At 37.3% G+C, this 27,451-nt stretch overlaps 1 protein-coding gene across 3 annotated transcripts in view; it reads right to left on the reverse strand.

Moving 5' to 3' along the window:
- The window catches only part of ANKS1B (ankyrin repeat and sterile alpha motif domain containing 1B), a gene marked incomplete at both ends in the record, with an annotated part of 1,047,539 nt that overhangs the window by 607,004 nt on the left and 413,084 nt on the right, over window positions 1-27,451 (reverse strand). For all 3 annotated transcript variants that reach the window (XM_080935870.1, XM_080935862.1, XM_080935871.1), the window contains one exon: window positions 23,722-23,858. In XM_080935870.1, the coding sequence (XP_080791996.1) occupies window positions 23,722-23,858 (137 nt within the window). The remainder of the gene's footprint in view (window positions 1-23,721; window positions 23,859-27,451) is intronic.

Below are 27,451 nucleotides of genomic sequence, written 5' to 3' on the forward strand. Positions count from 1 at the left end.
TTACATGAGTAAATTAATTTTAAATAATTCCATAATATTTTAATTTCATCTTGCATTCAAATAAAATCATTGCTGTGAAAATGCTGCTAGAATAAAAATATTTTTAAAGATTTCTTCCCCATATTTTGTGAGCATTTTATTGGTGCAGAGGAAAAATTAATTATTAGACTTAAATTAGTATAAATCTCTGCTACCTTTAGTGTATGCCTGTTTCACAATGCCTTTAATAAGCCTTTACTAAGTGTGGGGCATATCTTCATTAAAAAATAAACTTTAAATACTTTGTGACATAAAGTTATAATTTCAGGTAATATTTGTGATATTTTGTATTGATAAGCATTTCTCCATTTCTGCACTAGATATTTATCTTGTTCTTTCTTGTGATCTCTAGTCTGATACTTAGCCTGGTTTCTCCCAGTGTCATGGTAGTATTTCCTGTGCTCTTATGAAGGACTTTTATATATTAAGTATTGGTCATTTAACAGCTCAATTATTATAAATATCGTTACCCCATTTTCACTTTATGTCTATTTTAATTAGTATTTTTGATGCTTTAATAACATTTACTTTTTGGGAGTCAAGGCTATTTCTTTTTTTCCTTTGTGGTTATGTTCACAGTTTTTATGTTGGGTAAATATCTCTATCCCATTTTCACTTTATTTCTATTTCAATTGGTATCTTCTGATGTTCTATAACACTTACTGGCAGCCCGAAGGACTATCTTTCATACTTCTCGTAAGTTTCCAGAGTAATGACTGCTAAGCTAATCATGTGCAACTGTTGTGACAGGAGAGAGAGGGAGCGCAGGGCTGAAAAGACAGGAGAATACCTTTCGGGGCCATTATTAATTACTGTCATTTTGTAATAGCATACTGTCTAATATCTGTTTTTATAATTATTTTATTCAAATAGTCCTTTATTCATATATTTTTACTAAATTGAGTATCATGATACATTACTTCATGTATTACCACAATTATGTAGATTTACATGTATTGATCCTGTGTTACATTTTAGTGAATTTCAACAGAAAATATAAGAGATTTGGAGTTTCTCATAGTCAATAAATATATGAAATAGTTACCTTATTATAATAATAACATGGTTTAGAACAACACTTAGTTTCATTTAGTACTTATAGCTGGTGGTCTCATATGGCTTCTCTCTCTCTCTCTCTCTCTCTCTCTGTATACATACATAATATATATATAGAAAACATTTGTGTGTATGTGTGTAAATGTGTATACTATGTGTATGTGTGCATACGTATGTGTTGTGTGTTTGTGTGCATGTTCATGTACACATGTATATTAGTATGGCACAGCTTCTCACTGAGTGTGGACCTTTCAGATTTGGTTGGACAGGCTGGCTAGCAATCTCCAGGGATCATGCTTTATCTCACCAGCACTGCGATTGCAGGTATACATGGCTTTACCAGGCTTCTTTATATAGTGATGCTGTAGATCTAAATTTGGGTATCATGTCTGTCTGACACACACTTTACTGACGAGCCTTCTCCCCAACCTCATATAACTCCTTTAAGAACTCATACCAAATTTGTCCATTTATTCTTATGGCTACTCAGTAAATATTTATTGTCAAGCTCTTTGCTAAATGTTAAGAATTAAAGAAAAGAAATTTCACAAATTAGTAGGGCATTATTCATAAATTTTGCTTTTATAACTAATAGTGTAATTAGTATGGGTTTCCATGAAATTTTCCATTTTCTATTGGACATATTACTTTGGGAGAAGAGATAGCTAACATTGAAAATGCTTTAAAAAGCCAAGGAAACCTGCATATAATCTCTCCCCCCCCCAGTGTGTGTGTGTGTGTGTGTGTGTGTGTGTGTGTGTGTGTGTGTGTGTGTTTGTGTTGGAATTGCCCTACGAAGGACAAGTATAAGTGGCCAAATTTAAAGCCCAGTGCCAGATTAGGATATCTTCCTTTATGTTGTTGGTCAGCTGTGGCCTGGATTACCCCAAACAATTCAGGTTAATTCCATGGCTCTTAGTTGTCCAACTGAATTCAAAAGTAAGAACCACACACAAATTGATCACTCGACACAGAGAAACCAAACTGGTACTTATCAGGAAGTTTCCTGAACGGCTAACTTTCATAGTGTAGAGATGTATTACACAGGCTGCAGGAGGAGTTCAGAGTCTCTAAGTGTCTTATCATCATCTCTGAACACTGTGAACTGCACTAATGACTGGTGTGGTGACAAGATGCCCTGTGTACAGCAGTGGTGGCATGAGTGCTGTGGGGACAACCAACTGCTTTATGACAGTTTCAAAGCCAGGTCCATGGGATGAACACACGGGATATTCTAGACATCTGGCCTGAGAGTTCACAGGCTCCAAGAGTGAACCTATTAATCCACCAAATGGACATATCAAACTGCCCTCTAAATTAGTATCTCTATAAGTTTAGATTAGTGAAGCTCTCAGACATCATCAGAGGAGGTACATTGTATAGAGGATGATGGTTAATGTGGAGACTCACAACTGGTCACAGACAGAAAATAATTATTAATGAAGTGATCATCCCCAGATGGGACATCTATACCACATCCTTCCACAAGGCTTAGGGACCTTCATGACAGAAAAAGCAGAGATCAGGGAGAATCAGAGTGATACACTGTCTTCAGGACGTGACAGGACCGCTCCATTTGCGAACTTACATGCAGTTGTCCACATAAGATCTACACAAGACCGAGTCAGCCAAAATTCAAGCACGGAGAGGGAAGGGATTCACAAGCTCACGATCTTAACTGAAGAGCTATTGACAATTGATTATTTCTGAGGAAAGGAGTGCTGGTTTTCTATAAGGGTGTGGCTCCTAGCTCAACCACCTGCCATTGAATGTCTCCACTCCATAGGGTGTATGAGAAGAAACAAATTGGAGCCTTATGGTTTAGTTTTTTAAGTATATGAAGTTGGGAGTACCCGAGATGTGGGTTGGGACTGAAAGGGGTTAAAGGAAAAGTTGAGGTTGAACATGATCAAAATACATTGCCTGCAAGTCTCAAAAATTAATAAATATTTTTAAATGTAGTAAAGTCATGCCATACTTTTGCTTAAATCCTTAGTGACCCCCAATTGTAGTTAAAGTAAAATGAACAATTCTTAACATGATGCCTTATCTTCTGAGTCCTCTGCTATTCTTGCAGACACTTCTTGTCTGTTCCTCCACTGTAAGCTTAATTTCTTGTCAGGCCTCTTGTTTTTGCCCCCTAGAATATTGTCCCAAGGTCTCTACTTTGCTGGTCATTCACTTTTCTTCAAGATCAGTTACCACCTCTTCATAGAAATCTTCTTTGCTCTAAAGTACTGGCTTTCTTAATTCCCCATAGACCATTTTCTCTTTAGTTCATTCACATAATATACCATAATCTGTGGTTATAATAGTCTTTATTATTTACAGGGTCATTGACCTCTTCTGGATATAAGCTCCTAGAACATAGACAGAAATATCAATGATATAAGTAGAGAAGGGTATCTCAATGGAGACAGCATGGGGAAAGATTGTTTTGGTCAATGCTTGGGTCTTGCCCTGAAGGAGAGACAGAGGTTGACAATGGAGTAGTAAGAGAGATGCTTCAAAGAATGAGTTGGGTAGTGTTCCCTCTGTTTCTATTTTGTAGAGTGGACTTTGATCCAGCAAAGACTCATAATCCCAGTGTAGGGAAATGCCAAGGCAATGAAGTAGGAAAGGGAGCACCTTCCTGGAGGCAATGGGAGGTGGGGGGATGGGATGGGTGGAAAGGGGATAACACCTGAATTGTAAATACAGAGAATACTCAATAAAAACAGGGGAGGGTTATTGTATGCTGTATTGGGTGGAGTGGGAATGTGCACTGATTTGCTCAGTGAATTGCACTGAGTTAAGTGCATTGGGATGCTAGTCATACAGAAGAATCTTGTACCAGAACACAGACTTCCACATACCACTGAGTGAAGAGTGTGGATGTTTTCCTGAAGGCAATACAGAAGTGGATGGCAATGTAGTAAGATCACTCTGCCCAGTAGAAGGCTAGCAAAGGACACAGAGTCCCATAAGGATGATTAGATTATCCTATGGTATCTCCTAACCATCCACATCAGAGATTTAAAAAAAAAAAAGGTGGAGACTCAGTATTCACATGGTGAGGGTGGATCTTGCAGGGGTCAGCCTCATGTGGACTGTCAAAGCCCATGAAAGGCAGGGAGGAAGTAGCTGGATGGTGTATAGTATTCTGGCTAAGTGAAGTTTGAATGCATCGAGGTTGTGATAACCTTACATATTGGAAATTAACTGAGAATCAAACCTGCTCAGATAGTCAAACACTGAGCAAGCATCCTCCTCTGTGTAAGTATGTCTCTGGCAGAGCTTTTGAGGAGGTATCCATATCGGGTTCCTGCCAGTGAGCACTATTTGACATTATCAATAGTGCTTTGGTTCTAGTGGCTACATACGAGGTGGATCCATAGGTCAGGCAGTCTCTGGATGATCTTTCCGCCAATTCCTGCTCTTCTATTTCTTTCTTTATTTCCTCCCATGAGCATTTTGTTCTCCCTTCTAAGAAGGGCTGAAGCATCCACCTTCTGGTCTGTGAGCACATAATTACAGTGGTATCTTCCAGGTTTATCCACTGTGAACTTGCTTACTCATTTACATCTGAATTCTTATGAAAGGATAGTTTGAAATTATGCTAATATCTCATTTCATAATCATTTAATCCTTTAAAAATACTTACGCAGAGGAAGATGCTTGCAGCTAACCATCAGACTGAACACAGGGTTCCCAATGAAGGAACTAGAGAAAGGACTGAAGGAACTGAAAGGGTTTGAAACCTCATGGGAAGAACAACATCATCAACCAAACCTTCCACAGTTTCTGGGGACTAGAACACCAACCAATGAGTTTGCACAGAGAGACCATGGCCCCAGGATGGAATTGGGGGAAGAGGATAATATCTGAAATATAAATACAGAGAATATCCAATAAAAAATTTTTAAAAATTATATGATCACAGTGAAGATCATAACAACTAAGAGAAACCAAAGTTCAAGTCCCACTTGATATGATACAATTAAAAAAAAAAAAAAACAGTTTCCTCTGGCTCTCTTTGATAAAGATTCATATCCTGAATTTAATAAGAGAATATTAGATAAATTTAAGCAGGGAGCCACTCTGGCTAGCTCATTATTTTTAAATATGTAGAGGTTTTCAAAAGTCAAGACAAGACTAAACATTTGGATGGGACTTTGAGATCACATATTAGTGATGTGCCAAAGGCAATGATGTGATTCTGATGATGAGTTTTCCAGTCACAGGTAAATATCCCACTTTTAAGAAGCAAGTCACTACTTGTAGCTGATGAGGCATCAGGTCTGTGACAACTTAGAAATGGTTCTTACGAGGAGCCTTTGAGTTATGTCTTCCACTTTGTTATAACTTCGCAAAGGGGTTAAAATGCAAACCAAGAGTAACTAACAACATGAAAGTACTGTATGGGAAACGAAGACACATGATCAGCAGACGAAGGTGAGAGCCAGGGAGGCAGCAAGGGAACCTTCTCAGCAACAAAGTCGAAAGCCCTCAGACAGCTGCAGAGAGTCGAAGAGGGAGGTTTGAGTCATATTTGGGAGGCAGAAATGGCAGGCTTTGGTGGCTAATTAGATGTAGAGAGTGGAGGGACAGGAGGAGCCCTGAGTGACTCAGATCTCCAGCTCGGGATTGAGTGGAAGGTCATTGCAAAAAGATCTGACACAAGCAAAGAGGAACGGAGTTTTGATGCCTGGCAAGAAGATACTAGTCTCTTCTAAAGCTCTGGGTCATTCGGCCAAATGAGGTGTGTTATCCTCTCACTGTTAAGATGAACTTCTGTTCTCTGGTTTTATATTTCCACAAGAAGTAACATTCTTGACCCATTTTCCCAGTCTTTACTTACTTACTCCTAAAGAGTTGGGGGTACTTAAATAAAACTTGGGGTACAAAATAAGTGTATCTATAAGTACCTTCCTTTGCCTCTACTCTCCAGAGCAAGTGCACCAGTAATGAGTATGCTGTCTGCTCTTTGGGCATATGCTCTCTGATTCTCTGTGGTAAAGGCACCCTATAACATGTCCAGATATGCCCATGATTGAAGGACATACTTAACTGGAGAGAAAAGTTACAGCAAGGACATTCAGTCACATACCTAGAATGACATTATCCATTCAGCTCTAAAAATGCTCTTAAAAATCAAGACATTGGTTTTCAGTTGGTCTAACTTGTCTATTCTGTCACTCACTTGCTTTGGAATCTTGAAGACTGGGGAAGTTAATCTGTCTTTTAAACTCTATTAGCGTGCAGTTTTTTTATTCTCCATATTCTATAATAACATGTTTAAAAAGACTTATAAAATGAATGTAAAATAAGACAATGATGAAAAGCTACTGCCTATTTCCTTTCTTAGGTGAAGTTATAACCCATTCTAGCTACTTGTTTTTTCAGCTTTAGACAGTTGATAAAACTGATTTAGAACTTATTTTTCAACATAGCAAAAATACAACATACTGGGGCTGGGGAGATGGCATAGCAGTTAAAAGCATTGTCTGCTCCTCCTCCAGAGGCCCGGAGTTAAATCCCTTAGTAACTGCATAATGTGATGTGATGCCCTTTTTGGCATGCATATGAAATGCATATTTCTTTTGTCTTGTGGATCACCACTTGTGAAGTATATCAATGAGTTTTCAGAGTCGGTAGTGGGGGAAGAGCTGGGAAAAAAACCTCCTTCAGTGGGAAACTTCAATCCCAGACATCTCTCCTACAGTTGTCCATGAAAACCTTTTACTAAAAGCATTCCTCATAGAATAAATGGTGCTAAACCATAGGGCGTTTGATTAAGAAGAGGATAGGCCACATACATACCTTTAATCCCAGCACTAAGAAGGCAGAGGCAGGTGGATCTCTACGAGTACAAGGCTAGCCTGGTCTACAGAGTGAGATCCAGGACAGTCAGTGCTACACTGAGAAACCCTGTCTTAAAAAGAAATGAACAAGTAAACAAGCAAACAACTAAACAAACAAACAAGGAGGTAGGTAGACTTCTAGTTTATTAGGACACCTTGATTTATTAGAAGTTCTGATGATAATTTTTGTACTGTATGAAGTCAAAAGACTTCAAATACTTTGCTTTTCCTATCTTTCCTTTGTGGGATACACACATACACATGCACACACATACACTCACATACACATATACACATGCACACATACATACTCATACACACTCATAAATACACATATACAAATTCACCTTGAACCCTTGCTCAATTAAAACATCCAAATAATACAGAACACAAATTATGTATCAGGTAGTGGTTTACATGTTAAGGGTGAAGATATTTTTTTTAAGGATACAGTTTCCAATTCTCACCGAACATCCACAGGAGTTGGAAAGAAATGTGACAAGAATACCATGCTAGTTCAAATGGAAAACGCTGTGAGAGCAAGTAGCATAAAGGATACAGAGAATGAAGTATCGCTACCTTACATTCAAGAGGGAAGGCATCGTTTATAGAGTAGCTGTTAGGTAATGAACTGAAGGAAGGATAACAATGGCAGTTTCCATATAAATATTCCATACAATCAGTCAACAGTAAAACGCTAACATAAGAGCTATTTGGCAATTCATGAGATGAGCTAAGAAGAATGGGTGCTGAGAGCCTAAGACGTTGCAGAGAGAATGAAATCGTCCCATCCGTGGTGTTATATGCCTTTGCTTTGAAATGGCAGATCGATCAGGTGGATGTGACCTGATTCCCATGACTGCTCACTGAGGTGTGAAAAGGCAGGAAGAGTAGGGTGATGAATGCCCCCAAAACAACACAGATTTTCCAAAGTTCCAGATCAAAGATGTTAATGGCCCACAAGCCAATAAAGTAACACGAGAAAGTAACACAGGAAAAAGAATAAGAAGGGCCGGGCTTAAAACAAATATTGAAATAGCGTGTTGATGTTGAATTAGAGAATACACAGTAATTGAAATATGCCTATTGAACTTATCACTAGTATACAATTAGTATATTCAATAAGACCATAAAAACAAACAAAGAGAGGGTTGACTTTGAAACTATTTGGTTTCGTGCTACCTTGTCCCCCATTAAGATTCCTAGTCATACTACAGTGTTTTTGTTCATGAGGACAATATTAAATTGATATTTAGTACATTGAAACTAATACTGGGCTATGTATAAAATGTACACGCACAGGTGAATGTTCCATTAGCCATCAGAGGCTACACATACCATATAGCTTCTGTAGCATCTGAAAAACTCCACTCTGCACTCATGGTGGGGGGAAAAATGGAAAACAGCTTTGTACTAAAGGAAAGCAATTATGACGTCACAGATTTTGAGAGTGTTACAGACTATCAAGTGGGCTGAAGCACATGTTGAGAACTGTCTTCCTAGATAATGTTTTGTTGGACTAAATATGAGATGTAGAGAAAGAAACAAATTACAGCTGAGGGAAGGTTTTTCAGATGGGGTGAGACTAACTATCATACCAACTTAGTGCTGTTCTCTTTGTGTGTGTGTGTGTGTGTGTGTGTGTGTGTGTGTGTGTGTGTGTGTGTGTTTTATTTATTTATATTTCAAATGTTATCTCCTTTCCAGGTTTCCCCTCTGCAAACCCCCATCTCCTCCCACTCCCCTGCCTCTATGAGGGTCCTTTCCAACAAACCTACTTTCTCCACACTACTTTAGCATTCTTCAACACTGGGGCCCTGGACCTTTACATGACCAAGGGTGTCTTCTCCTATTGATGCCCGATAAAGCCATCCTCTGCTACATATGCAGCTGGAGCCATGGGTCCCTCCATGTGTACTATTGGTTGGTGGTTTAGTCCCTGGGAAATCTGGGGGGTCTGGTTGGTTGATGTTGTTATTCTTCATATGGAGTTGCAAACCCCTTCAGCTACTTCAGTTCTTCTCCTAACTCCTCCACTGGGGTCCTCATGCTCAGTCTGATGGTCGGCATCTGCATCTTTATTAGTCAGGCTTTGGTAGAGACTCCCTGGAGACAGCTTTATCAGGCTCCTGTCAGCAAGTACTTCTTGGCATCAGCAATAGTGTCTGGATTTGGTGTCTGTATATGGATGGATCCCCAGGTGGGGCAGTCTCTGGATGGCCTTTCCTTTAGTCTCTGCTCTGCTATTTGTCCCGGTGTTTCCTTTAGACAGAAGCAATTCTGAGTTGAAATTTACGAGATGGGTGGGTGGCCCCATCCCTTAGCTGGGGGCTATGCCTAACCTCTGGATATGGTCTGTGCATGTTCTATTTCCCCTTTGTTGGGTATTCCAGCTAACATTATCCCCATTGGGTCCTGGGAGCCTCTTGCTTTCTTGACATCTTAAACTTTCTGGTGGCTACCTCCAGTTCCTCATCCCCTATTACTACACACCTCTGTTCAATTTCCCAACCCTCTGTACATCTCCCCTGTTTCCTCCCATTCCTGATCCTGCCCTCTTTTCCTTTCTCTCCTCTCTTCCTCCCAAGTCCCTCCTGCCTTCTACCTCCCAGGATTATTTTGTTTCCCCTTCTAAGTAGGTCTGATGCATTCTTACTTTAGTCTTCCTTCTTCTTGAGTTTCATGTGGTATGTGAGTTGTATTATGGGTATGCTGAACTTTTGCCTAATATCTCCCTATCAGTGAGTATATACCATATGTATTCTTTTGTGTGACTGATTCAACTGATGGTCAGCCTGTAGAAGAATGTAAATTTATCCATTCTTATTTCCTTGTACAAAGCTCAAGTCCAAGTGGATCAAAGACCTCCACATAAAACCAAATAGACTGAATCCCATAGGAAAAAAAGTAGAAAAGAGCCTCAAACACATGGGTACAAGGGAAAATTTCCTGAATAGAACACCAATGGCTTATGCTTTAATATCAACAACTGACAAACAGAACCTCATAAAATTGCAAAGCTTCTGTAAGTCAAAGGACTCTGTCAAAGGACAAAATGGAAACCAAGAGATTGGGCAAAGATCTTTACCAATCCTACATCCAATAGAGGGCTGTTTTCTTTAAAAACTTTTAAGACATCCCACTAGTACTTAGTGGTGCCTTTAGAACATGGGGCTGGAGTTCAAGGCAGTGGTGAGAGTTAGATACATAAACTCAGAGCACACTCTAGCTTTGCAGGTTGAAAATGAGGTGAGAGTACATATGGGGTTGAGAAGAAAGGGTACTGAGGATGAGTCCAGAAATCTTGATCAATGGATTCCATTAATGGAATGTTTGTAAAAAGCCCTCTATAGTGCACAGTCTCCCAATTCATTAAAAGTTTTCTTAAGGTATAGTCTATATTTTAGTCATTGTCACATTAAAATCATTACTTCAGCTGTCCAGCCTATGCTTAGAGAATGAATAAATCAAGAAGAGTGTATATATTGCTGAATTTCAGGGTTTCTAAATGAGGATATGAAATGATTAGCTTCAGATTCACATATTTGGCTGGCTGTTCACTGAATCGTCAAGTTAGTTCATATGACTTTAGTGGTGAAGGCATTGGAAACTTTAACATTAACCCACAGCAATCAACATGTTACCTAATGGGAGAGATGGAGTTAGATTTCAAAGTATAGTCTGCAATCCATGACATCAAATAAATAAGGACAACCCTACTTTCTAGACATTTTACTTTTTAAGAAAAATATTCCCAGTCAACTGTGTCATCTCTGCAGACAACCTCAAGATTCTCTAGGGTAAAGGCATGCCAAAAAAAAAAAAAAAACAAACAAACAAAAAAACAAAAAAACAAACAAACAAAAAAAAAAAAAAAAAAAAACCATGCCACCCACTAACATATTTATGCACATGAAAAGAGGAGAAAAACTCAATGTTAATGTTATGGTACAATTCATGGCAACCTAGATCAGAACAATTTAAGAAAAGAGATGAATGCTTTTAATCTATAAGAGCATAACTATTCATAACATTTCCCATTTAGTTTCATTCAAACTTCCAGTTTCTGGGGTTCATACTTTATGAGATTTTCTTATGCTGATGCTGCTAAGAAATGAGGTGCTGATGTCATGACTATTTCAGTCAATGTCCTTGTTGGTAGATGGAGATGACCAAGAGAACTCAGAAAGGCTCTCAGCTATGTACTCTAAAATCTGATGTTGCGGTGTGTACAGCCAATATATTATTGATAACTACTTCCCTGGCCCTCATTTTGCTGAACAACAAACAGAAAGTCGAAGAGGTTATGTAGAGGGTATGGGATAGGACACGAGTGGTCCTTCATGAGTTTCCTTTATATAACCTACTTTGAAAAATTGGGCTAAACATACATGCAGATAGTTTCCAACTTGCAATGGTTTGAATGAACAACTTCTCATTTTTTGAAGGGCACAAATGCATCCATTAGAAACCATAGCTAGAAATTTGAATCTTCAGCAGTTTCCAGACATTGATATATGGTATGACCCTCTCTCAAGAGACCAGGATGTGGCAACAGGCCACAAGTCTGAGTCAGCTACTTATGCATACCAATTGCTATGCTATAAGGTTCCCTAGGCTTGATGTAGTCACTGGAGTTTGATTTCTATTTTTCATTTAAAAGGTTTATCAGTCTGCACCACACTGTAGGGCCAGGACCTTGTGTGCTAGCCTTCAGATGGATTTAATTGGTTTTGGATGGAGTTTAACTACTTTTTAGAGAAACTCCCTAGGAAATCCTAGTTTGTGGAGAATTGCAATTAGACTGGTGTCTGAGTGACTTTTTTTTTTTTCTCACTTTTCCTTTCCAAACTTCGGGTATTTCCTATGATTATTAGGTTAATGTTTTCATTAGAAGCGCTATCTTTGGATTGGCAACTATCTCTACTTGTACAGCTTTTGTTTTTAGAGTTCAAATGAAGGACACACCCTCTGTGTTTCCTTCATTTGGGATATAAACTTTGGCCATCCATGTCAAACGTTATCCCTCTAGAATATGAATGCAAAACCTTGATCATTTTCTCCCCAATGAGCTAATTAACATTAATAGAAAGATTATTGACATTAGAAATTCAGAGTTCTGCTAGTTAGTGGCTGTGTCACATTGAGAAAATTATTCAACCTCTCTAAGCCTCAGGCCCAATTATTAAAATAAAGAAAAGATATCACTTTCTCATAGCATTTTTATGAAAAATAAATAAAATATATGCTCTATATAATGGAAGTGGTTCAATATTTAATAATAAATATTTTTGAGACTGTTCTTTTGAAGACCTTTTGTTCTTTTTCTCTTTTTATTGTAATCCATTGCAATATTCTGTTTCCCCCCCAATTATATGACTTGACTTTTTACATACCCACTCTTACTTCTAATTTTAAAATTTAACATATGCATTCCATAACCCTACAGTGCCCAGGAAAATATTATTTTAGACTTGGCAAGAGTTTTATATAATCTTGTTTCAGGATTCTATTCAATAATGGCAGAAGAAGATGACATTTAAGATGAAAATTATTAAGCCACCTCCTTGTTAGCTTGCTGAGAACACACAAAGTCTAACAGAATATCATTTAGGCTGACAGGTCACCTAAACTAATCAGAGTCCCCCTCTGTCCAAGTCTGTCATTATCTTTCTTAATATAGTTCCCAAATAGTAGTCAATCTCTCTAAATTATTATCATGTTTGATGCCCTTACATCTTTGATACCAAAGCATCTATTTACCATGGATGCTTTATCTAGGGTCTCATATGCATTCAGCACTACAGAAATAAAATAAAAGGTTATTTTATTTGGAGCAACAATTATTCTATAAGTGCAAAGTTATATTAACATGGATTTTCTTAAGGATTTAAAATATGTGATGGAGATGTAGTTCAGTAAAAGAACTCTTGACCAATATGCCCAAGACCTTGCATTCGTACAAAGAAATCCTGAAAGATATATTTTGCTACGACATTGAAGAAAGAGAAGGGAAATTATATGTTTATTGCATACAGACAAAGACAGTTGGTAAAGCTGTTAAAATTTATCAACAAGCCAGGAGTAAAGTCATCTTAAACAAAAGCTTATGTTACAGTAATGTTCACACAATAAATTCTTTTGGCAGGACCCAAGGCTGTGATCTTTAGAGGTGCCACATCATCATATGATTTCTACCAGAGTCACAATTAAAAGAAAAAGAAGAAATGAAGTTTACAAAAGCAAAGTTGAACTGTCATTATTCTAAGTTGACATCAGAAAATGCTGTTAAGAACATTGTTTATAAAAGCAAAACCAAGCCCTCTGAACATATGTTATAATTGTGCAGGTTGGTATTCTTTGGGGACTCCTAAAAGTGGGAGCAGGGGCTTACTGCAACTTGATATGACGTATTTGGGTGATATTGATGGGGAGGCCCGCCCCTATCTGAAGAGAAACAGAGGTGTGGTGGATGGGAAACAGAAGGGAGTTGTGGAGGAGGGACTGGGAGAAAAAGAGGGAGGGAAACTGATGTAAGCATGTAGATGATGATGATGATGATGATGATGATGATGATGATGATGATGATGATGTGGATAATGATAATGATGATGATAAAGGCAAAAAACTGTAACTTAACACACAACATACAATTTAATTGATTTTCTAATTATCAACAACATTTAGAAAGTAAAAATAGCCAAAATTCACAAAGTATCATTCATCTTGGTGAGTAAAGTCTTTATCTTGGTAGCCAAAATCAAATCTTGTCTCCTAATTCACATAACATATGAAATAGCCTAAGTAAATTATAAACCTAAGCTTAGAATAAGCAAGATAAAAAAAAAAAAAAACTTCTAGAATACATTCCTATACCAGACAAGACAAAAACTAGTAACCAGAAAGTATAGCCAAATTAGAGACTAGAAGGGAACAGTCACAAGGCACGTGTCTGACAACTGATCCAAATCTTTGGGAGTTACAAGAGAATGTATGCAAAATTATTCTCAACCAAAAATTAAAAAGTTGAAAAATTCTATTAAAAATGAAGAAAAGTTCCTCATAAAAATGTGCAATAGCCTCAGAAAAGGCACTCAATGCCAACAGTCACTAGAAAAACTTAAACCATACTGACAAATCAGTTCATATTCATAAGAATGGGTAAAATGAAAAGGATTAACAAGTATAGCTGTAGAGAAACTAAAATTGTCATATATTGCTATTGGTGGTTATAAAATGGAAGGATACTGAATAGTCGACATGTAAGGTGATAGTGTAAAAAGAAAGCACTGTTATAAAAACTGCTAAGGAATTATAGAGAGATTTTTGACTCATAGAGAAAGAACATTTTTCTTCCTCATATATATATATATATATATATATATATATATATATATATATATATATATATATAATTTGTATATTATGAAATATATAAATATATATATTTGATATTAGCCCTCTATCAGATATAGAATTAGCAAAGATCTTTTCCTATTCTGTTAGTTGCCATTTTGTCCTAATGACAGTGTCCTTTGCCTTACAGAAACTTTGCAATTTTATGAGGTCCCATTTATTTATTCTCATCTTAAACATAAGTCATTGGTGTCCTCTTCATGAAATTTCCCCCAGTGCCCATATATTCAAGGCTCTTCCCCACTTTCTCTTCTACTAGTTTGAGTGTATCTGGTTTTATGTGGAAGTTCTTGATCCACTTGGACTTGAGCTTCGTACAAAGAGCTAAGAATGAATTGATTTGCATTCTTCAACATGCTGACTGCCAGTTGGACCAGCACCATTTGTTGAAAATGCTATCTTTTAAGTAGATACACCCAAGAGGAGTAGATGACAGAAAATAATCAAACTCAGAGCAGAAATTAACCTAGTAGAAACAAAAAGAACCATTCAAAAAATCAACAAACCAAGAGCTGGTTCTTTGAGAAAATTAACAAAATTGATAAGTACTTAGTTAGACTAACTAGAGGGCAAAGAAGGAGTATTCAAATTAACAAAATCAGAAATGAAAGTGGAGACATAATAACTGAAACTGAGGAAATTGAAGAAATCATCAGATCCTACTACAAAAGCCTATACTCAACAAAACTGGAAAATCTGGAGAAAATGAATAAATTCATAGATAGATACCAGATACCAAAGTTAAACAGGACCAGAAAAACCATCTAAATAATCCCATAGCACTTAAACAAATAGAAGCAGTCATCAAAAGCCTCCCAACCAAAAAAAAGGCCAGGACCAGATGGGTTCAGTTCAGAATTCTACCAGACATTTATTGACGACCTAATACCAATACTCTCCAAACTATTCCACAAAATAGAGTCAGATGAAACAATACTCAACTCATTCTTCAAAGCCACAATAACTCTCATTCCTAAACCACAAATACCATACAAGGAAAGAGAACTTCAGACTAATCTCACTTATGAACATTGATGCAAAAATACTCAACAAAATTCTTGCAAACCGAATTCAAGAACACATCAAAATGATTATTCACCATGATCAAGTAGGCTTCATCCCTGGGATGCAGGGATGGTTTAATATACGGAAATCCACCAATGTAATCCACCATATAAACAAACTCAAAGAAAAAAAAAACCACATGTTCATCTCACTAGATGCTGAGAAAGCATTTGAAAAAATTCAACACCCCTTCATGTTAAAAGTCTTGGAAAGAGCAGGAATCCAAGGCCCATACCCAAACATAATAAAAGCAATATACTGCAAACCATTAGCCAACATCAAACTAAGCAGTGAGGAACTTGAAGCAATCCCACTAAAATAAGGAACTAGACAAGGCTGCCCACTCTCCCCCTACCTATTTAATCTAGTACTGGAAGTCCTAGCCAGAGCAATTAGACAACAAAAGGAAGTCAAAGGGATACAAATTGAAAAGGAAGAAGTAAAAATATCACTATTTGCTGATGACATGTTAGCATACTTAAGTGACCCCAAAAATTCCACCAGAGAACTTTTAAAGCTGATAAACAACTTCAGCAAAGTGGCTGGATATAAAATTAACTCAAACAAATCAGTAGCCTTCCTCTACTCAAAGGACAAACATGCTGAGAAAGAAATTAGGGAAAAGATACCCTTCACAATAGTTACAAACAATATGAAATACCTTGGTGTGACCCTAACTAAGCAAGTGAAAGACCTGTATGACAAGAACTTCAAATCTCTGAAGAAGGAAATTGAAGAAGATCTCAGAAGATGGAAAGATCTCCCATGCTCATGGATTGGAAGGATCAACCCTGTAAAAATGTCCATCTTGCCATGAGGAAGGAGTGTTGTTCAATGTTTTGAAAGCAAATACTGTGTTTTTGCATAGAATTTAGTGGCAAAGACTGACTCTAATGTAAATTTTTAACTTTTGTAACAAACATCTATGCATTTTGCCCTATAGCTACTATCAATTCTCCATATTTGTTTCAAATTTTTACTATATTTTATAACTGTGTAATTATTTATTGAGTTTGGCTAGAATCTAAAAAGAATTTTTTATATTTAAAAAATGGAAGGGTTACTTTAAAATTATAGGAAAGTTTATTATAACTTTATTATAACCTATGTCCTCAACCTAGCTGAGGGGATATTAGCAGCTCATGACTGCTAGAGGAGGAAAGGTCAGTTTTCTCTGGAGGGTTACCACTAATAGGTTACCCATGTTCCAGTGGATGACTTCACACACTCGTGCATATATTGGCAGAATCATTTGAACTCAGTGTTAAAATCTCTCTCTCTCTCTCTCTCTCTCTCTCTCTCTCTCTCTCTCTCTCTCTCTCTCTCCCCCTCCCCCCTCCCCATGTGTGTGTTTGTGTGTGTGTGTGTGTGTGTGTGTGTGTGTGTGTGTGTAATTGGGAAGAAGATATATTGAGGGATTAAGAGGGAGTTGGTTAGAGGAAGGAAGCAGGGAGTGGATCTGAACACAATACTTCATACACAGTTCAGTTTTCAAAGAATAAATTTAAAGGCAAAACAACAACAACAACCCAACAAACAAAATAAACAAAGCTCTAATCAACAGGAAAACAAAGAAACACATTGTAATATAATTATCCAACCCAATACTATTCACTTAGGAATAAAAGTAGCATGAATGAACTTCAAAAGGATTCCATTTATAGAAAGTCTAATAATAGACTATTTTTACCTGCAGCATAAAACCAACATGAGACAGAATTGAGGGAGATCTCCTAGTAAGGGTCAGAAGGAATCTCTGGAATGATGGCAGTTCTCCTTACTGCTTTGAGCAAGATTATACCTACAGTTACAATAGGCCACATGTGAATCTATTCGCTTATAATCTTTATTGGAAGTGTGCTTTATTGGAAGGATTGAAAGTTGTTTTTAAACCAGGAAACACCAAAAAAAAAAAAATACATTTTACTTAACATCCACCAAGTTCATATGTGTCATCAACATGACATGATTTTCTTCATTTGTATTGTTGGATGTTGCTCCATCATGTGAATATACATTTTTTCTATTCATTTACCTGGATACTAGTGAATCCTTTGGTTGATTCTCCACATTGGCTATTGTGACTTGGGCTACAATAAGCATGGAACACAGATCTCTCTTTGACCTGCTGACTTTAGACCTACACCCTGTAATAGAGCTGCTGGGCCATATGGCAAGTTCTATTATTTGGAACTCATAATTTTAGCTTCCTAGGAGCCTCCACACAGTTCTCCATAATTGCTATGTTAATTTGTATTTCTACTCACACTGTGCAATAGTTCAGGTTTCTCATATCTTTGCCAATGCTTATTATCCCCACTCTTTCTGATGATAATAGCCATTTTCAAAGGAATGAGATGGAATGTCATTATGGTCTTAATTTGCATTTCCCTGACAATTAGTGATGTTAAGTCAGACACAGAAAGATAACTGTTGCACAACTTCACTTTTCTATGGAATACACGAATAAACAATCTCATAGATGTAGAGAGCAGAATAGTGGCTACCACTGTCCAGGGTGGATAGGGGGAAATGGTATTGAAAATGCTAATCAGAGATAAATATTTATAGTTAGATAGAAGGAAGTTCAAGAAAGCTATCTACACAATGGTGACTAAGAAAGTAGTAACATACTGGATATGCAATGCTAAGGGAGAGGATGCTAGAAGTTCCTAACACAAAATAATAGGAGGGAAGGCATTTATTAAAGACATTGGTTTTCTACCTCACAAAGTATGCATTCATCTAAATGTACCACTGTAGATTACAAGTACATACAATTTTATATGTCAGTATAGGAACAAAAAGTCAAACTTTAGCAATATGCAATTATTTAGTGGAAAGAAAATTGGCATGTCAATGCACCCACTTAACTTTTAAAAAAAGATTTTTCTCAAGTATTTTCAAGTGTAAAAATCATTCTATTTTTTTTTTTTTCAGGTAAAAGCCTGTGGGTTATTCTAAACAGAAAAACTCAGCCTTGTAGGTTAATATTCTTGAGAGAAACAAAGAGAAGCCAGTGGCATATAAATATTTCAGTTCTTATTAATTAAAAATTGGATGTTTCACAGTCTAGAGGTTTTTAAGACATGAAAGGACACATAGAAACAAAGGTGAGGAGATCAAACAAGACCGTGAAACCAACAGCTGTGACTTAGGTAGTTAATAAACATGCAGAGCAAAAACAAGCTCGGCAGAGAGCTCTGAAAACTCTGAGGCTTGGAGGTAATTAACACACTAATCAGAACACCTGCAATGCAGTACGGGCTCCATCTTTCCCTGGAAAAAGGGTTCCAAGGTTGCAATGGATAATCTCATATAGAGGTAGAATGCAGACTTAGCTAGGCAAAGATATGCATGAAGCAAAGGAAGGAGGTGGTCCAGCCCATGATACCTAAGCAACATCCATGTTCAGTGAATAGAGTCAAATTTACCCTATAGCTCACATACTTACATATTCCTCCCATGGTCTAAGAAGGCACAAGCAAGGAAATACCCATTGATAAGGCTTGTATTCATTCTTTTCTCTTTTAAAACTTATGTTTTTAAGTGTGTGCACGTGTGTGTGTATGTGTGTGTGTGTGTGTGTGTGTGTGTGTGTGTGTGTATGTGTATGTGTGTGTGTTGTATGGATGTAAATGTGCCCTGAGGTACATGTGGGGTCAGAAGACAACTTTTGGGAATCAATTCCTCCCACCAAATCTGAAAACTGAATCAAAGTTTTCTTACCTCTAGTTTTAAAAGTGAAATTCTATCTTAATTATGTTGTTTACTTATTATTTAGTGCTAAGGATGTAGCTCAGTGGTAGAACCATTTTGTAGCATGAGCTAGGCCATGGCATTGATTTCTCACTTAAAAAATATTGTGTTAGTCAATGGATACAAAGTGCTTGGATACCCATAGTGATTCTAACCAGCTTTCTTATATTTCCACACACAAACCTAAAATTAGCAAGTGCTTTAGAGGTTTAAGCTTGTTCTTAAAATATAGGCACTTATAGAAACTAACCAATGGTTATTTTCTCCTTAGAACAATATTTCATTCCTGACTATGGTTATTTGAATACACACAGGAGACTCTTCAGTTCTACCATCTATCCATCATCTTTGCATAGCTTCCTGTCTCCAAACCCTGTCCTAAACCAGCAGTCCTCCACTGAATTTGATGTTGGCTCTTGCCTTTATTATGTTTATGTGTGCTCTTTGTATCCCTCCTCTCTCCAGAAATTTTTGTCATGAAGGGATTTTGGGTTTTGTCAAATATTTTCTGCACATTTCTGCATATGATCATGTATTTTTTTCTTCCACTTTGTTTATGTGGTAGATTATATTTATTTCTATATCTCAAACCATCCCTGCAACTCTTGGATGAAATTTACTTGATCATGATGGATGATCTTTTAAATGTGTTCCTGGATTATATTTGCAAATATTTTAAACCGGAAACAACCTATACATCTCTCAACAGAAAAACTGATAAAGAATATGGGGTACATTTTCACAATGGATTGTCACTCAACTGTTAAAAAAAATAACATAAAATTTGCAGGAAAATGGATGGAACTAGCAAAAGAAATCATCCTGAGTAGGGTAACCCAGACCTAGAAAGATAAATATGGTATGTATTCACTTATACATGGATATTATCCATTACATAACTGATAACTAACCTACAAACTATAGACCCAAAGAGGGTATCTATAGAGGAAGAACTGGGGGGGGGGGGGACACATGGATAGAATCTCCCTGGGAGAAAGAATAGATTATTCAGGGTGACTGAGGGAAAATGGGGATGAGAACAGGAGGATCAATTGAGGAGGGGGAGGGGAGATATTGGGGAGACAGCTAAAATGAGAGGCATTTAAGGGATGATATGAAAACCTAGTATACTGGACAGTTGCTAAGATATATGAAAGTTATTCTAATGAGATATTCTAAGAATGAGGGATACAGAATCCCAACTAGTCATCTTTTGTCTGCAAATAAGGGAAGCTTCAGGACTGAATTGAATTCAATTGAAATTGTTGGTCTATGGGTTTATGAAAATCCTCAAACAACCCAGCTTGCTGCTAAGACAACAAATTTCTTTCTGAAAATTGGCAGTGAGGCCTCATTGCCAAAGATAACACCCACACAACTCATTGAACATGAAAAAATTAAGCTAGTACTTACATGGAGCTTTCGCCCCTATGCCCTATTGTCTTTGGTTCAGGAAGGCTCTGAAGACTACCAAAAGAGAAATTTAAACAACTTAGCTACAAAATTTCTGACATGCAATAGGTCATGCATGCAAGATATACTAATCAATGGTGGCATAGAACTTGTGGGAGGTGCCAATAATGTCTGATTTGACATAAGGTCTACTCTACAAGATGGAACCCATACCCAACCCTGCTTGGGTGAAGAAGAACCAGAGATTAGATAGCCCAGAGACCTAGGGTAAAAACAAATACTACTGGTCTAAAAACAGGTATCATGAAAAGACCCTTAATGGTATCTGCTATACTTCTAGATCAGTGCTTTGCTCAGGGTCATCAGACAAATGCAGAGACCCACGGCCAGACATTACACAGAGAGAGATCTTGGAACGCACAGCTCTAAATGGGATGTTGCCATCAAATCCCTCCCCTCAGAGTTTAAGGAGCCAGAAAGAGGGTTAGATACAAAAGAAATGTGGAACACCGGGGGGAAAGGCCCTCTAAATCAACCAGCAAAGCTCATCTAAACTCACAGAGACCAAAGCAGAGTGCACGGAGCCTAAACATACATGTACATGTACACATACAGATACACAAAATATCTCTCAGTCTAGTATGAGACTCCTGATGGGGCTCCGGAGTGTGTGCATAAGTGGGTCTCTGATTCTTGTGACTGATCTTGGTCTCCTTACCTTCTGTTGGGCTGCCTTGTCCAGCCCTGATGGTTTTTATGTTCTCTGATTCTATTTTATTTTAGCTTGCTTGGTTGTTATCTCTTAGCAGCCTATTCTTTTCTAATGAGAGAGGAGGAGAGGCAGAATGGGGAACTGTAATCAGGATACAATGTGTGAGAGAAGGATTTATTTTCAGTAAAAGGAAAAGATGAAAAAAAAAAAAACCAGCGATTCTACCTCATTATCCCTTCATAATTACATCCACATGAATTTTATACTTCTGTCTGTCTACAATGACCTAGGACCAAAGAGCTCAGGAGTCATAAGGAGAACAGAACAGGAGTAGAGTCAAGGTGCTATTTCTGCTAGCTCTGATTTTCTTCAAAGTTTTTCCAATATCCCATCCTGAACTAAGATATATAGAGATATGTTTTTTTGAAACAAAGTTTTACTGTGTAGTTCATGCTGATCTGAAACTTCACTAGGCTATCCTTGAACTCAGAGAGATCCTTCTTCTTCTGCCTCTCAAATACTTGGATTATAGGTATATAGCACCTATGCCTGATAAAAAAAATATTTAATTTTAGCTAAAACATATAACATTTTTCCTTTGTCCTTCCATCCCTTCCATATTCTTTGTTAAGCCCTGAAATTCAGCTCCTCTTTCTCCATGATTATTGTTGAAACATGAGTGTGTGTGTGTGTGTGTGTGTGTGTGTGTGTGTGTGTATGTGTGTGTGTGTGTGTGTTTGTGTGTGTGTGTGTGTGTGTGTGTGTGTGTGTGTGTGTGTACAAGGCGCTGCTTCCACATCTTGTTGCTTGTATGTGCATCATTTCGGGATGGATCACTTGGTATTGGATAACTAATTGAGGGTCTCATTCCTGGAGAAGGCTAATTCTTCCTCTCTTTTGGTGGACAATCCTTACCCCATATCTCTTAGGAATCTGCTTTTCATTCAAGAATGAGCAAAAAAAAAATAGATAATTTATATAATGATTAAAAATAACTTATATTTAATAATGAATTTTAATAACATGTGTAGGAGAGCATCTTATATATGAGCATAGATTGTGTTAAGTACACAGCCATGCCAAAGCACTTGGATAGAAATTGAGGAGCAGTGAGCACAAGTGCGGCCCTCACCATCAGAATCCAGGCTTGGTGTTTGTTGGTTTGACCAAATAGATTGAGATGAAATGCTTGCACTTTCGTACTCTGCATACTGAGGTACTATAACTTTATCTGTGACTGAATAATGCTCTACATGTATATTCGATTGTCATAAAGATGACTCATGCAGATTGTTGAGAAGATTTTAATCACTGAGTATGGATGAATAAAATAGCTGTTATGTTAAAATAAAATCAATGAAGCTCCCTAGTATCTGGCCAGTTTCAACCCATTAGAACTGCAGGATCTTTGAACATCAGCCTATAAATTCCCTGGGGATCAATGAGGTTTAAATGAAATAATTTATACAAAAGCTTTCTACCAACTATACTAGAATATGAGGTTGAAATGCTATTAAGGATGGGATTGACATATACTCTAAAGTGAGTTATAAGAAAGAGTGCTATTTATTAAACACATTATTGCTTGCACAGTCTTAGCCACGACTGCACTACAGACTGGCTGCTGGGTTTATTCATGCTTCCTGTCTCAGCCATGCAGAAAGGCATTGATTGGATCCTAAGTCCCCCTCTCTTGGATTTTGTGAAGCCCATTCAGAATGAGCCAGGTTGAGAACACCACCAATTCCATGTTCTAGGTCCATCTGTTGGCAAAAATATAATGCAAACAGCTTTAAAAGTGCTATTTTCAATGAAATATCACAGAACAGCTTGTCCCAATGATATTTCTAAAGCTTGCCTGCAAACCGCCTACTGGGAAATCCAACAGAAAGAGAAGGGGGATGAGGGGGAACATATACAGGCAACTGACAGGAATGGAAAAATGAACAAAAGGTAAAGGCATATTGCCACAACCGTAGATCCTGGAGGACAATACGGAGGGTGGGTAGTGCGGTACCCAACACAGAGGGATGGAGCAACTGTATCACTTTCACTGGGGTCGAGGGGAGAGAAATCAACATAGACAATGCACAGGGTCCACAGGAAGCTTCAGAACACAGTAGCAGCACAACAACCACAGCCTTGTAACTGCTCAGAGGAAACTGCGAAACAGCCATTTTTTTCTAAGCTTCATTTAACACTTCGCATAATATAAAAAGTTCATCTTCCAAGAACTAATAGAGACTGCAGTGTCTATTATGGACTTGATAGCAAACAGCCTATTTTAAATCTCTTCTTTTAATGTACAAATCTATTATATGTTACATAATAGCCCCAGCATTAAAGTATAGTCTTTACAGGTATTAGCTAAGAACCAAACTTTAGAGTACAGGCAATGTCATCCTGGGTCTTACTTACCTGAGGTCGGATAACTTTTACGATATTTTTTAGGGCAGTGTCGGGGGATGGAGGTGAGCAGTCAGGTGTTGGGCCTGAAGAGCTGTTTCTATGGTGACTAGTTCCTGGAGCAGTAATTGCTACCTCAGAGGCATTATCTGTGAACAAAAATAGAACTGCCATGAACTTAATCAGTCAGTTTACCCCTCAAGACTTGAAGAAATTATTTTTGTGAACATGAGTTGCTATTTCAACTTAAAGCTGATATCAATTATAATATCATAATTAAGACTATGCTTGGTGGTGTATTTAAAAAAAATACATACTGAATGTTTCTGTTTTCCTTCAAGATGGTGAATGTTAGTCTTGGTAGTATAATGCCTGCATAAATGAGCAATATTCAGTTTATTATTATGAAAGATCATCCACCACAGCTCCTAAGACCACCATAGTCACTGCCTTACTTTGAAAACTAATATAGTTTTGAAATATGATGAAACTGGCCAACAAGTTCCAATATTTCTACTGAAAGATCATTTTTGTGGTATATTTACACAATGGAGTACTACTCAGCTATTAGAAACAATGACTTTATGAAATTCCTAAGAAAATGGATTCATCTAAAAAACATCATCCTGAGTGAGGTAACTCAGTCACAAAAGAACAGACATAGATGAAGTCACTGATAATTGGATACTAACCCCAGAAAGCTCTGAACACCCCAGAAACAACTCACAGGCCATATGAAGCTCAAGAAAAACAAAGGCCAAAAAGTGAAAGCCTCAGTCCTTCTTAGGAAAAAAATGTATAGCACCCTCTCAGAGTGTGGTACTCCTGGATCTTAAATCATTAATAATCCAAGAGCAAAGAATATAGCCTTGTGGCAATTTTTGATACTCAAAGATCATTATGCTTAATCTATACCCACCAAGAAAACTGACTGTTTCCATGTTACATTCTGTCCTACATGTACTTTATGCTTATGGTAACTAGTGGGATTTCAATGCATGCTATCAAACCTCTAAAAGAATTAAGTACTGACAAAAATATATTCATATAATGTTATACCAAAATGCCTTTTAAAATATGTACATGTATCCCTCTTTTTTAAAATAAAGTTGTGAGAGGGAAAAAAAAGAAGCTCATTTTTATTATGAAGAAATTTTGTATCCACTTTATTCCTAAAGCCCAAACACAAGCCCCTAAAATAACTTTGCCCACATATCCCTATGTCACAGAACTTTAATTTAAAATCAAACTGACAATTGTATAAGACATAAACAATTTTATCATTAGAAGGTAATCATATAAACCAATATGTTCAAAATTGAAATGAATGAAATTTTGGAACCTAAACAAATCTCCCTGATATTCTGTATTTGGTGGGGGAGAAAAAGAATAGAACCTTTAAAAAATAACTTGGAATTCTGCATCCTGTACAATATTTTCCCTTTCAATTCATACCCAAACAAAATAATATCTGAGGAAGTATTTAGAAATGTCCGAGACACTTTGAAATGGACAGAAAATACTATAACATCAGTTAGTACAACAAAAAAGTTTATCTGCTTAATAATAAACCAGTCTTTCATAGCTTTAAATGAAAATTATTTAAAGTATGAATCCGTAAGATGTTTGCTTCTGTTATGTTTTCAATTCTGTCCCAACAATCCTGTGGCCCTTTCAATATAAACTGATGCTAATTAGACTGACACTGTATTTTCTATAGATGGACATGTTTCTCTGCTCTGTGCTCATTCCTTACCATCCCAAATAAACAGGAATAAATAATGAAGTTACTTTTGTTCATGAAAAACAAAAGGTTACTGACCTCCCCCCAAGACTGTGTCCATCAGATAAAAATAGATTTCAGAGTCTTAGGAGATGGCTTAGTCAGCAAAGTGCTTGCTGCTTATGTGTGAAGATTTGACCTCCAGCCCCTAACACACATGTAAAAGTTGGGGTAGTGGTGTGTATCTGTAATCCTTGCACTGAAGGAAGAAATAAATATGCAGATAGCTCCCCGGTCAGCATAACCAAGTAAGGGATTCAGGTTCAGTAAGAGACCATATTTCAGAAAATAAAGAGGAAAGTGATTAAGGAGAAAACCTGGAGAGAACCTCTGGCCTTAACATACACATACACATACACATGTATATGAGCATATATCTTCTGTACATATCTGCATATGCACATATGCCTGCACACACACATACACAAACACATACACACACACACACACATATTCTTACTGGGGAATAATGAAACAAAAAATTCAAATGTGACATACTTAGATAAAATGGTCATTCATAAAAAAAATCTTGAATTTTTCAGAGCACATTTCTTTATAATTATTATTATTATTTATTAACATGTTATCATTGCCCCTTCTTTATTTCCCCTCCCCCGTTCTTCATCCTATTTCCCCTCCCCCTTGCCTTCAAGAAGGTGCTCCCCACAGGCTTCCCTCCTCCCTGGGGCCTCAAGTCTCTTGAGGATTCAGCACATCTTCTCCCACTGAGGCCTGGCCAGGAACACCTCTGCCATATTTGTGCCAGGGACCCCAGACCAGCCTGTGTATGCTCCTGAGCACATTTCTTAAATTTAGTAGATACTGTGGACTTGCTGGCATCCCAGAATAAGTGGGGTTATCTTCTGAGGTGGATAAATACTGAAATCAAAAATGAATAGTTAGCAGGGTAAAAGCAAGTTGCTCCGATTCTCTCATTCCAGCCTTCATTCTTCTCATTCATTCAACTGAACGCAAAGAACCTGGGTCAGGGATAGCTATGTGTCAAGTGTTACATCATAAATATAAACGTAAAAGAGTCTTGCCAGGGTCTGTGGAAAGAACAGGCAAATAGGCAAAGCACAGGGAACTTTGGAACAGAGAAAGCATCCCATAGGTATAATGTAGGTGGATACATCTCATTATACATCCATCCAAACCAGAGATGTGCAGCTCCAATGGTGAACCCTACATTAAACTATAAACTGCAACACAGGCTCATCACCTACTGCAAATGCACCATTCCAGTGAAGGATGCTGGGAGCAGGTGAGAAAGAGACACATGGGGGAACTGGGGCAACTCCATATTTTCCTCTAGTTTCCTATGGAATTATCTTGCATGGTCTAAAACCTCAAATAATTTGGACAATCTAAGATTTCTTTCTTATAAAAATAATCCCATGATATATTGAATATGTATAGGGAAGAAAGAAATCAGAGATGACCAAGGAAAGTCCTGGCTTGAAGTCCTGAGAAGGTGCAGCTGGTACCTGTAGTCATGAGCATGGCTGAGGAAACATAATCCTCTCCTTTATTTCTTCCAGTTCTGCTTCTGCCCCCTTTCCTGATGCAGTTAATATGCCAATGAAATAATATTAGATAGAACTTCTATCATTATAATCATTACTAGTATTAATTCATTCTCTACGTGCTATTGTTCATACTGTCTCTGTATTATTGCACTCAGAATAATTTGTTATCTTTATTTTCCAGTTCATCTTTTTCTTCAGCTGTACCTAGGGATCTGGCAAACTACCAATTTCAACTATACTTTTAGATTCTAAGTCTCCTAGCTATTTATTACGAGATATCCTACATCAGTACTGGACATGGTTCTGCTCCCCACATCTTTTAAGCTTGGCTCTTATTTTCTTGAAAATGGCAAGTATACATTGTTTTAGTGTATGCGTTTAGGTGGAGTTTTTAAATATTTTTTAATTTGTCATGTAATAACTGTACACA

Source organism: Micromys minutus (genome assembly GCF_963924665.1).
Source record: "Micromys minutus genome assembly, chromosome: 22".
NCBI classification, from domain to species: Eukaryota; Metazoa; Chordata; class Mammalia; order Rodentia; family Muridae; genus Micromys; species Micromys minutus.